Genomic DNA, 12,039 nt, shown 5'->3' on the forward strand with positions numbered 1-12,039 from the left:
GGCTGTTGGGCAATGCATAGCCTAATACTACTCGACTTAAATACATGATAAAGCGCCACAATGACCTTTATCACAGCTTACTAAAACTTCAGTCAGCACCAGCCACTGGATAACAAATCGTGTTTCTGAAGCTCTGAGCCAGCTATAGAAGCACAAAAGCATGGCATGACACTTAAAATACCAACGGCATGCCTCGGAACAGGTCGCGTCAGGGCACCTGTCGAATCGCACTTCCCCTCTACGTGAAGCTTCTAGACTTTAATTGGAAGTGAACTGCAATCAAACCCGTGTGTCCTCGACTGTCACCACCAGCCACGAAACCTTTAAGTGTGCAGAGTCGGTGTTGACAATTCAGGAAGCTCGCCGCTTCAGGCCAAAACCTCTAACTTGTTTTTGGGGGAGAAAAAAAAAAAGAAGAAGAAGAAGTTGGGGTTGGGGGACAGTGGCTGTTAAACATTCTTGTCAATGCTTCTGGGAAGTTTTGATGTCAGATGGCCACAATGCATTGTGGTATGTCCTCAAGGGTTGCTGGGCCAACAGAATAAATATTGTCTGTGGCTGACTGCGGTCGGGACTTGCAAGAAGCAAACATGAGAAGTAGTTCTCGTTGCTTTTTGTTTTGGCTCCTCTTAACTTTGATTATTTCTGTTGCAAGCAGAGGCTGCAAAGTTTCAGGGAGAGAGCTGAATTTTTCAGGAGAGCGGTCGCTGGGGTGATTACACCCCTTCTGCATGATGGTGCTTTATCAGAATCAGCTAGACTCTCCCAGAGCTGCACTCGGGGTAATGATGGGAGAGCCAAGCATGCAGGACTGGGGGCCATCAGCGACTTGCTACTGTGAAGCTAAGTGTCTTGCTGCAGAGGGGAGTCTTTATCTTCAGCTTCAAACAATTTACCGTACTGAGCAGCTTGTATCTTCTGGGGTCCGTAATGTCCCTCTCTCCCTCTCTCCTTCTCTCCCCCTCTCCCTCTCACCCTCTCACCCTCTCTCCCCCTCTCCCCCTCTCCCTCCCTCATTGTCGTCTCAGTGTTCTCACTTGTGATGGGGTCCACACACTACAGCTCAGTAGTGCTCAGCCCTGGTCCTTGAACGTTGTGGGGAAGGGTGTGCTGGTTTTACCAGACCAGTTAAAGCAATTTCTTCACCCCACCTGGTTTCTTGGGTCTAATCTGGTCGTGAACATAAAAACCCACAGACCCTGCAGCTCTCCAGGAACAGGATTGGGGACCCCTGCTTAAGATGATAATGCCCACAGACACAGAAATAAATAAGATGCAATCAAATGATAGGTACACCACCACCCCAAGCTACAACCATGACAACTGCTGCAGTTTCGTAGTGTAGCATTTTCATAACGTGATCATTTTTCAACAAGGAAAAGCAGACGATACAAAAACAAGCTCGAAAGCAGCCTAGACAAAGCACAAAATGGCAGTTAAACAAAAAAACAAATGTAATTGGAAAATTACAGGCTGCAGTTTGTATTTAGAAATGGAGACTTCTTTGAATTTCTCATGGCAAACCTCTACTACTGTGACTTTCGGTTCACCTGGGAAAGGACTGAGGGCTAGAGGTCAGCCATGTCTGCAGCCAGGTTCATTTTCATATCGGCAGCTAACTGCTTATATTTTTGGATGAGAGTCAATAGGTGATACAGTGGGATTTCAACAGCGGGGGATGTTGGAGAACTAAATTTAGAAGGGAATTATTTTAGAAGTGTGAAAACAGGAATAAATGAAGGCATTTTTTTTTTTTTACACTGCCAGGACAGACACGGTTTGGCAGTGTAGCGCGAGATTACTGAATTGTGCTGGGTGTGACGGCTCTCTCCCGTCCGCGTTTCGACGCGCTGTGCGCTAAATCTGGCACAAAGGGCCGGGTGGTGTTCGCCAGACCCGTCTGGCCCCGCACCGTCCCACAGGCTGCCGGCTGACAGCGGGAAACGGGCGTGGCCTTGCCGCAGACCCGTCGCCAGGCAACCTGCAGGCGCGGCGGGCCGCTCGTCTTGCAGCTCCCGCGGGGGCGCGCGTCGGACCGCCAAACAGCGGGGGTGGGGGGGGGGGGAGTAATGAAACCATGATGCCAACCCCCCCCCCCTCCCCAGGGACTGCTTCCTCCCGCTGCAGACGAACTGGAGCGCGGACCCTCCCTGTCTCCCTGGCAGCAGTGCCGGAGCCAATGGTGTGGAGGGAGATCGTGGAGGGGGGGGGCAGGGCGGGGCGCGGCGCTGAGGAGGGGGGCCGCTGTGACTGCGGCCGGGTCCCTGTAGCATCCTCCTCCTCCTCCTCCTCCTCCTGCTGCTAATGAGAGCGGTAATGAGGCCTCGGGGGGGTCCGGAGGCCCCGCCCCCCCCCCTCAGCCCCCACCGCCAGCACCACGGCCGTGTTGTGACTCGCGCGAGCAGATGCTACCCCCACCCCCCCCTACTCCGGCGCTAGCCCCGCCTCCGTCCCCTCCGCTCCGCTCCCATTGGCTCTCCTCCTTTCCTTTGTGTGGGTCGGCGTTGCTCGGGGAGAGCAGACAGACCTGAGAGCTCGGCCCGTAAACACCGGGCTGCGGCGGCTCAGACAGGCTAGGGGCGGAGTCGCCAGCCAAACGCTCGTTAAAAACACGGGGCAAAAAACAGGAGAGAGGCCAGCAGGCCCGGAGGAAAAAACCGCACCAGGAATGGCAAATGCATTCTTTATGAAGAACATTAGCAGGGCCAAAGCCACTTTGAGCCGGCCGCATACGCCGAGCCACATCGGGGCGTGGCGTTTACCCAGAAGCCTCTTTGATGACCGTTCAGCGCTGAGCTAGTCATCCTCTCCTCTGTGATGTTAGCGCAGCCCGAGCTAACGGCGCGCCGCGAGACGCTCGCGTTCGGCCCTCCGGCACGCCCGCCGGGCCGGCATCCAGCCGGAGACGCCGCGGCCCAGAGTGATAAATCCCGTGCGCTATTACTCAGTGCTGTCACTCACGAGAGCGGCTGCATTAAAAATGCATACAGAACCCGTCCGCTTCACACACGGTGTACACACTCGGCTTTCCGAGCACTTTCAGCCGCATGTTGTTTGAGGCCCTTGTGCGATGCGATAGCGTAGCGCGCGTATTAAAAATGTATTAGCCAATTGATTTTTTGATCAGCGTTTGCCACTCGCACGTCTTCCTAGCGACGGGTAATCGATCGTTTCGATTGGTGGCGCCGCGCGCGATCTGCGGAGATTCGACGGCGCGGGCGGCTTTCGGCCGAACCCGCCTGGCACCGAGAGCCAATCGGCTCGCTGCTTTGCCGTGACCGCGGCCTCACTTTGCCGGTGACATCACACGCGCCCCGCGTCACCCTCGGAACGCGTCCCCGTGTTCGACAAGCAGCGAAATTCTGTGCCTACCTGTCAGACGTCTTCCTCGACGGGAAGACGAAGGCACGTCGCGGCTGCTCCCGACTTTAAACGCGAACGAGGGTGAGGTCACCGATAGCGCGTCGCTGACGGTGTCAGCTGGAAAAGGAAAAATGCGCACGTTTCTTCCCTCACAGGCCACGCCTTTAGGAGTGAAGGCCCAGACGCCCTGGGCGTGTCGAAGTGTCCCTGAGCAAGACACCTAACCCCTAACCCCTAACTGCTCAGGTGAATGAGAGGCATCAATTGTAAAGATGGGTAAGGAACTGGGCTTGTAACCAAAAGGTCGCAGGTTCGATTCCCGGGTAAGGACACTGCCGTTGTACCCTTGAGCAAGGTACTTAACCTGCATTGCTTCAGTATATATCCAGCTGTATAAATGGATACAATGTAAAATGCTATGTAAAAGTTGTGTAAGTCGCTCTGGATAAGAGCGTCTGCTAAATGCCTGTAATGTAATGTAAAGTAATGTAAAGAGCTTTGGATAAAAGCGCTATATAAATGCAGTCCATTTACCATTTACATTCACAGTGTAAATAAGGGCTGATGGCTGTCATTGTCGCCTCGCTAGCATGCTAACCAGAGCCACGCCGCAGTACAGACACGGCTCTGCGCAGAGCTGCAGTCAGGGGTCAAAGCAGGGTGAAAGAGCCGAACCAGGACTTTCCTCATCACCGTGTGCGCCTTTTGGTCCCCTGTCCTGCGCGTCACGGGAGATGGAGCAAAGCTTCACTCCGGTTAAGACGTAGTCGTACTGCCGGGATGCGCGTGCCTTCATAAGTACCGGCACTGTGGTGACTCTCCCAGCTCGATACATTGATTAGCTTGGTGCTTTAACCAAAAAACATCGCTGTGAGATAAGAAAGGGTAGGTCTGAACCCAAACCAGCTACAGTGTGTTTTCGGGCGGCAGTGTAGTATATAAGGCTAAGGAGTTGGTCTTGTAACCGAAAGGTCGTAGGTTCGATTCCCAGGTAGGGAACACTGCCGATGGACCCTTCAGCAAGGTAACCTAACCTGCATTGCTTCAGTATACATCCATAATTATATATAATCCATATTATAATTGGATACAATGTAAGTCGCTCTGGATAAGAGCGTCTGCTAAATGCCTGTAATGTAAAGTGTGCAGTTCGATAAGTAGACACTGTAATGAAAAGACAGTAATACAGTGGAAGGACTGGGTCGTGTTGGCGCCGCTGCCATCTTGACGCACTGAAGACCCAACACAGGCTGGACACTGGAGCCTGCCGAAGCGTTCCACACAGATGGCATTGTGTGCGGCTCAGTGTCACATTACGTGCGGTGTAACCGGATCACTGCCCTCAGGACCAGTCATCGTGTGTCATCTGCTTCAGAGCCATCCTTCCTGTTACTAAAACAGGGTGTTGTCAACAGACATCGCTTCTGCCACATCAGACGCAGCAGCCATTGTCAGAAGCTGGTCCACACGGAACATCAACAAGAGTAATGTCACCTGAAGAAATTACCTTAATTGCGTTAACTGCCCACCTCACATCTCATTTCCTCCTCTTATTCGCAGTGACATTTTCAATGACACACTTGGCATGCGCTAAATAAGCAGGGAGACACAAGCAACTTTTTGCACACAGGTGTATATGACAGACATATTAAACACAGGTTGCAGTGTATGTGCTGATTTGCAGTCCAGTTACAGTAACATGAAAAACAAGAGCAAAAACGCACTCGTTAATGTTTTACATCCACGGTTCACATGACTCCAAAGACTTGAGAGAGAGAAATAAAGAGAGAGAAAGAGACAGGCAGAGAGAGAGAGACGGAGAGAGACAGAGAGCCGTCCGGCCTGGTCTGTCCCTGGTTTTCCTCCACACCCAGGCTGATGCCCAGGGTTGACCCACAGTCTGTGACTCCAAAGCCAAATAACAATGCTCCTTATGGGGAGAGAGCTGGTTGTGAATGGGGCCTGCGTTCAGACCAGCGGAGGTAAAGTGTTTTTGCGGTTGGGGGGGGGGGGGTGTATGCCCCACTGCCCCGAAGCGTGTGACCCATCTTGTCCTTCTGACAGTCATTAGGGTAACCCACACCGACACATGATGCAGTCTCACACCGGCCTGTCTTCCAGGCCTCTCCACTCCTCCTGCTGCGTCAGACGATCTCTTTCCTTCAAGGGCGCGACAAAGGAGAGCTCCACCCCCCTCACCCCCCTCACCCTCCCATGGGACTGCATGGACGACTTCTCTAAGTACACAGAGGCCGTGCCGGTGCAGCACGCTCTGGAGGGCAGTGGGCAGCCATGAAGGGCATCCCGAAAAGCATGTGACATGCTAAACTACGCACTGCAGGAGGAACAGGATCCCAGTCCCAGCGTCTGTCTGTTAACTACGCACTGCAGGAGGAACATGATCCCAATCCCAGCGCCTGTCTGTTAACTACGCACTGCGGAAGGAACAGGATCCCAGTCCCAGCGTCTGTCTGTTAACTACGCACTGCAGGAGGAACATGATCCCAATCCCAGCGCCTGTCTGTTAACTACGCACTGCGGAAGGAACAGGATCCCAATCCCAGTGCCTGTCTGTTAACTACGCACTGCAGGAGGAACATGATCCCAATCCCAGCGCCTGTCTGTTAACTACGCACTGCGGAAGGAACAGGATCCCAATCCCAGCGTCTGTCTGTTAACTACGCACTGCGGGACGAACAGGATCCCAATCCCAGCGCCTGTCTGTTAACTACGCACTGCAGGAGGAACATGATCCCAATCCCAGCACCTGTCTGTTAACTACGCACTGCAGGAGGAACAGGATCCCAATCCCAGTGTCTGTCTGTTAACTACGCACTGCGGGACAAACTCGCCTGTCTGTTCGGCAAGGAAGCGAAGAGAAGGGCCTTTATTCTGAAACAGCGTCCAGTTTCAGCAAGTTCTTCAAAAAAGAATCAGTGAGCATGAAGGCTCCGTTTGAGCGTGGTTTCAAATTTCAGAGATGACCCCCTCCCCCCCCCCCCAAAAAAAAAAAAACAGTGAGCAAGGTTTCATTTTCAAGCAGGTTAATATTGGCACTTGCCTTATTAAACATAGTAGCGCACTAGCTGGGGAAGAATACATGCTCATTTTTAAAAGCACACAAGAAACAGTGTTTAGTAAGATTTCTAATGTATACCAATGGCTTTTGCTGACTGCAGCAGTTACCTTTGGATCAAAGTGCACAGTCGAAGCTCACACAGAAGCAAACCAGTAACCCCTGAAGACAAACAGTACCTGAAACATATATGTGAATTTATGCACTACTATCTAAAACACAACCCATTTCAAGTCAGTGAATGAAGCCATTTCTGAACTGGAAATGTTTGCCACAGAAATTATGAATTTACTGTACAAGCTTACAGCACTTATGGAAGACAGTATTCCATTACAATCACTTAGCAGATACTCTTATTCAGAGCAGTCTGGAAATGGAGAACATCAGTATTAATCTCAGGAATACAAAAGTACACTATCACCGCAAAGGAACAGAAGACCCACTCATAATCAATAAGTATGATGCTAACCTGGCAAACAGCAATTTTGTTAACAGTAATGAGATGTAAGAGCGTCAAGACTATCTACCCTTTAAGCAAGACCAGTACTTGTTATTGGTGTTTGTTCTCGTTGGGTTGTTTTTTGTAAACATCTGGCTCTGCCCTTTGAGTTTTGAGTGCCATTCGAAGGCCATGGACTACCATGGAGTTTTTATTTTTGTTCAGGCATAATGCACACAGTCTGCAAAGCATCTGTGATTTGATTTTGTTTATGGTTCATAATCACCAGTAAGATAAAGACATTCAGAATAAGGGATTTATGGTGTTGCGGACGAATGATCTCAAAAAATCGGGAAGAAGTCCACTTTAGTATCGATGTTAAATGCGTAACGTCGTCGATGCATTAACAACATGCAATTATACCTACACTGCGTGACTGTGGTTTAAAATAAATCTTATATGAACTGACAGGCAATTAATAGCAATGTAAAATGTAACTTTACAATATGATTTCCTTAAAAAGTGCTGACTGGTTTTTGCTTACCTTCAGACTGTTCTCCATCGTGTCCCTTTTCGTGCCTTTGGCTGTAGAATCTTGTAAAATGTCGTCATCTTCTGTCGACTTTGCGAATTGCATCGCCCCTGTTAAAATGTCAATTTCTTATTGAGAAGTTGCGATTTTCCAGCAAACTGTCTTTTTTTTACATGAACGTAGGTCTAATATTGCTTGACATTTAATTGTCATATACACAAAAAATATTACGTGGTTGCATTGTGTTTCCTTACACGTTTCTGTTTCCATGCAATGCATTTAATTACATTTCCTTGCACAATAGCGTTATGTTTTTATCTTGGCGTGCTAACAAACAAGTCAGTTTGTTGGATGCGTCCAACAGTTACATAAATAAACGAATGAATAAATAAATAAACGATACATCATGACTTCAGTGTAGGCATTTGGAAAATGGAAAGTTAATTACTTTAGCTAGGCCTTAATTTTTGACAAGTTCTTTTCCTAGTCAACTTACCTTGCATTCGTTCGAGCTACTTGCGCAAATGGTTGTTTCGAAATATAATTGCCTCCATGTAGATTGGTTTAAGCCAAATAAACAATTTGTATTTTAAAACATTCATTACCATCACATAAGCTCTTGCATGCTGTCATGGAGACGTGCTCACGTGCGCCTGTGGGTTCAGGTGCAGCTGGCGTAATTTGGTTAGCATGAAATGATTTTTTCACAAATACAAATAATAATTATTGTAGTGATGCAATTATCTGTTTTTAGTTTTTAACTTTTCCATTCTTGTGTACATATATACAGACAGATACAATTTTGTGTATGTTTATAAATCATATTTCTATCCGCTTCTGTCTGCTTGTAGGTGTGTACATCCTCATTGGTGCTGGCGGGCTCATGATGCTTGTGGGCTTCTTCGGCTGCTGCGGCGCTGTCCGGGAATCGCAATGCCTTCTGGGATCGGTGAGTTCAATCTGGGATGTGAAGCATATTAATTTTGTATTACATGAACATGGACTTATGTGTTATGTCACTGAAATAGGAGCAGGTCATGAATTCTGCAGCTCAGATTTTATTTCTTGTTTGGGATATCTGTACATTGTATACTCTTAAATATATTTTAGAATCAAGCTAATGTGCTACAGAAACAAGCAGTCATTTTAATACTAATACACCTGCATCTGCATGTGACAGATTATAACACTTTGCTGTTGTCAGTTTTAAAAGTATGCTTTAGGCAACAGTTGAAGGTTCAGTGGTTTGTTTAGGGAAAATGTTTTCTGTTGTCAGCTGATAAGTTTCTCCTGTTCCAGTTTTTCGCCTGTCTCCTGGTCATCTTTGGTGCTGAGATTGCTGCCGGTGTGTTTGGGTTTTTAAACAAAGACAAGGTACAGTGTTTCTGCTCCAGCTCTCTCATATACAGAAGTAGAGAAACATAGATACAAACTGCTGTTATGTGACTTTGAAGTTTACATTAAATTTATCATTAAGCGCATGGTCATCAAAGTATTTTTGGTACTGTCTTGACACTAACTTATAGTTTGGATATCTCAAGCGGAATCTCATTTCTTGTTGTTGCATTGGTTTTTTTGTTTTTTTGTTTGTTTCCATTGTAGATAATTGAAGAGGTCCAGAGTTTCTACAGTAAGTCCGCCAGTGAGAACAACAACGGCACTACGATAGCATCCGTTTACCACAAAGTGGTGAGTATAAGTTCAAAATTCAGTTTGCAGCCGCCAATCAGACATAACCCCATTCTTTAAAATATGCACTCAGCTTGAAAACATCCACATTTTCTGTTTTTAAGAGTTACTTTTTGAAATTTGTCAAAATAAGAAAACACACTTAGGATTGTTTTATTTGTCCAATGCACATTTTCTTAGCAATAATGAGTGGGTGAATGTGTGTTGAGAACAAAAAATCTGTGAGAAAGCAAAAGGACAGAGCATGATATAACATCTGTTGTTTATTTTCTCAGGAAAACAGCCAGAGCAATATTCTTTTATTACCTTTTACATTCCTATAGCTGTAACTTTTGCCTGAAAAAATTGGTTTGTTGTTCCTAATTTGAGGGAACAAGCAGGGTGTCCAACTTTTGGGAATAATAATAATAATAATAATAGCAATTTTCAAAATTACCTTTTACATTCCCACAGCTGTAACTTTTGCCTAGAAAAAAAATTGTTTGTTGTTCCTAACTTGAGGGAACAAACAGGGTGTCATAATATAATAATATTATATTATAATATTAATAATGGCAATTTTCATGGTCCTGAAAATGCTTTACAGTACTTGGGGGGGTTTGTGACTAATCTCAGTCCCCACCAATGTCCAGCACCCACCAGGGTGATTCACGGCAGCCATTTTGGAACCGAACACCCACCACACATCAGCTGTTTTCGAGAAGACAGAATTTTATTATGCCATGTTCAACTGGAGGATGATTCAGTGGCCAGATTGCGAGAGATGGATTTGCAAATTTGGTCACGCACCCACTCCCCCGCCCCCGCCTCCGCCCCCTCCCCCACTCTGCAGTAAATTCAGCAGGACCTTTAATCAGCAGAGTGAGTCTGCCTCTCGCTTTAAAGGCGCATGTGAAAGTCGCCACCTCCCACGGTGCGTAGCTGCAGCCTTCAGGCAACGGTAGACTGAGAGGTGGTGCAGTCGTTCATCTCCCACAGCGCAGTGTGTAGCTGCAGCCTTCAGGCTGAGAGGTGGTACAGTGCAGTAGCTCACAGCGTGAATCCGCGACCCCTGCACGCCTGGCGATTCCGCCATTCGCTACTGTAAGCCACCTGACGCTGCGGACAAAGATCACACTGCAGCTGATGGTCTCAGTTTTCACTCCTCTCTCCTCTCCAACATTCGACCGCCTGCGATATATTTATCTCGGTCACATTCGATCTCCTGAATCAATTTACACTCTCTAAGTACTTCACTCACGCTTTAAAAGTAACGCGCTGTGCAGTGGTTAGGTAGTCTTTCCCTAATTCTATTTGGGGTCAGTTATTTCAGGAAATTCAATTCAATTCATTGATTTAAAATTTCATTCTGAGAGGATTTTTCAGTTTTAAAAAGTCAGTTTCCTGAATTCACTGAATGAAAATGGAATTAACCCTAACTCGGCACAATTGAATGGCCCAAAGGTTTCTGGGCCACTCGGTCGTTTGTTTTAGCCGGGACTTTGCTCCTAATGAAGAATAAATGCCCTTCTAACCCCATTTATTTTCTCTCCAAACCACCTGTAGCTGGAATGCTGTGGCACAAAAGACTCTCCAAACCCCACCCTCTGCGCGGATGAGCCTACTGACAAGGTAAAACAGCTCGGGTGTCCATAGCTACTCTGAGTGAGTACTCTTGCCTGCCAGGTTAAGAGTACTTGTTCAAGCAGAAGGTTCAACCAAGTGAGATCTATGCTTTAATTTTCAAAATGCGTGTGAGTGTAAAACCAACTTTCATAAAGTACATTTTACGGTCATGGAGTGGACCTTTCATCGAGTGTAAACCCTTCTAGAAACTCAGAAACTTAATTAATGCTAAAGGTTTTACTGAGCGTATCTTCAGTTTGTCAGAAGATTTTCGAAACGAAGAGAGCTCTGTGGTTGCTAGCATCTCCGCCCCCAGCAGCCGCGTCTTGCAGCTCGAACCCCGTGTGAAATAGAGCTGCTCAGTCACCTGCAGCAGGGCTGACTGCACGTCCCCGATTCCCCAAAGTCACGGAGAAACCGGACGCCCGTGACCCAGAGCTGAGTGGCGGGCAGTGAAACAGAGAGCGAGGGGTGCCGCCTCACGTGGGCGATCGGCCCCTGCGTGACGCGTCCGGCACGCCTGACGGAGCAGCCCGAGGGTTCCAGAGGCTAAATTTAGCCCGCTGGCAAAGGGTGGCACAGAGGGTGGCTCTCGAGCACGCTGCGCCCCACGCTCTCCGCTTCAAATTAACCCCGCCTGCAAATGTGAAAGTGCACTGAGAAGTGCACGAGAGAAGTTCGGCATTTCTGACCTCGTAATGCGCACGTTCTACTGAAGCAGGTCCTTCCTGCTCCCTGACGTTGGCTGCGCCGTATCTCTCGCTGCTGCGACCGACGGATCTGAGTCAGCTAAGCTCTGCCTTTCCTTTTCCAGGACTGTACCACAGCCATAACGGAGTTCTTCAACAATAAGCTGTACGTCATCGGATACGTGGGAATCGGCATCGCCGGAGTGATGGTAAAGCCCAGAACAGAAACAATCCGACGTTCTGAACGAATGCTGGTTTTAATACCGTGTTACCGGTATTAATACTGGTTTAGTGTGAAAAACAGGCCCAGGTGGACAGATCCCAAAACATGGCCCTGCGTCATGAGCAGACCAGCGTAACATAATCGTGTTAAAATGTCTGAACCCTTTAGAGGCACCAGAACAATGCCTGCACGTGAGGATTTTAAAAGAATAAGAGTTCAGCGTTAGGCGAGCTAAGGTGCAGCTTAAACAAGTGTGTTTTTAGTTTGCGGCAGAAGGTAAACCTGTCCTTATTGTAGAGGGGACTCATTCCACCAGGGGGCAGTGTGGGGAAGAAATATGATTGACAGGAGGGCCCTTTTAGGGAGGGGATAGTAGGTAAGGTTTGATAGTATATAACAGGTAAGAGGGCATGGCTCGTCTTG

At 47.9% G+C, this 12,039-nt stretch overlaps 1 protein-coding gene across 1 annotated transcript in view; it reads left to right on the forward strand.

The window, feature by feature from the left end:
* tspan2b (tetraspanin 2b) overlaps positions 1-12,039 on the forward strand; it is a 29,493-nt gene that overhangs the window by 15,716 nt on the left and 1,738 nt on the right. Inside the window, exons 3-7 of the mRNA XM_035383450.1 lie at positions 8,262-8,359; positions 8,710-8,784; positions 9,013-9,099; positions 10,645-10,710; positions 11,519-11,602. Coding sequence (XP_035239341.1) covers positions 8,262-8,359; positions 8,710-8,784; positions 9,013-9,099; positions 10,645-10,710; positions 11,519-11,602 — 410 coding nt within the window. The remainder of the gene's footprint in view (positions 1-8,261; positions 8,360-8,709; positions 8,785-9,012; positions 9,100-10,644; positions 10,711-11,518; positions 11,603-12,039) is intronic.

This window comes from Anguilla anguilla, chromosome 11, assembly GCF_013347855.1.
Source record: "Anguilla anguilla isolate fAngAng1 chromosome 11, fAngAng1.pri, whole genome shotgun sequence".
In the NCBI taxonomy this organism is placed as follows: domain Eukaryota; kingdom Metazoa; phylum Chordata; class Actinopteri; order Anguilliformes; family Anguillidae; genus Anguilla; species Anguilla anguilla.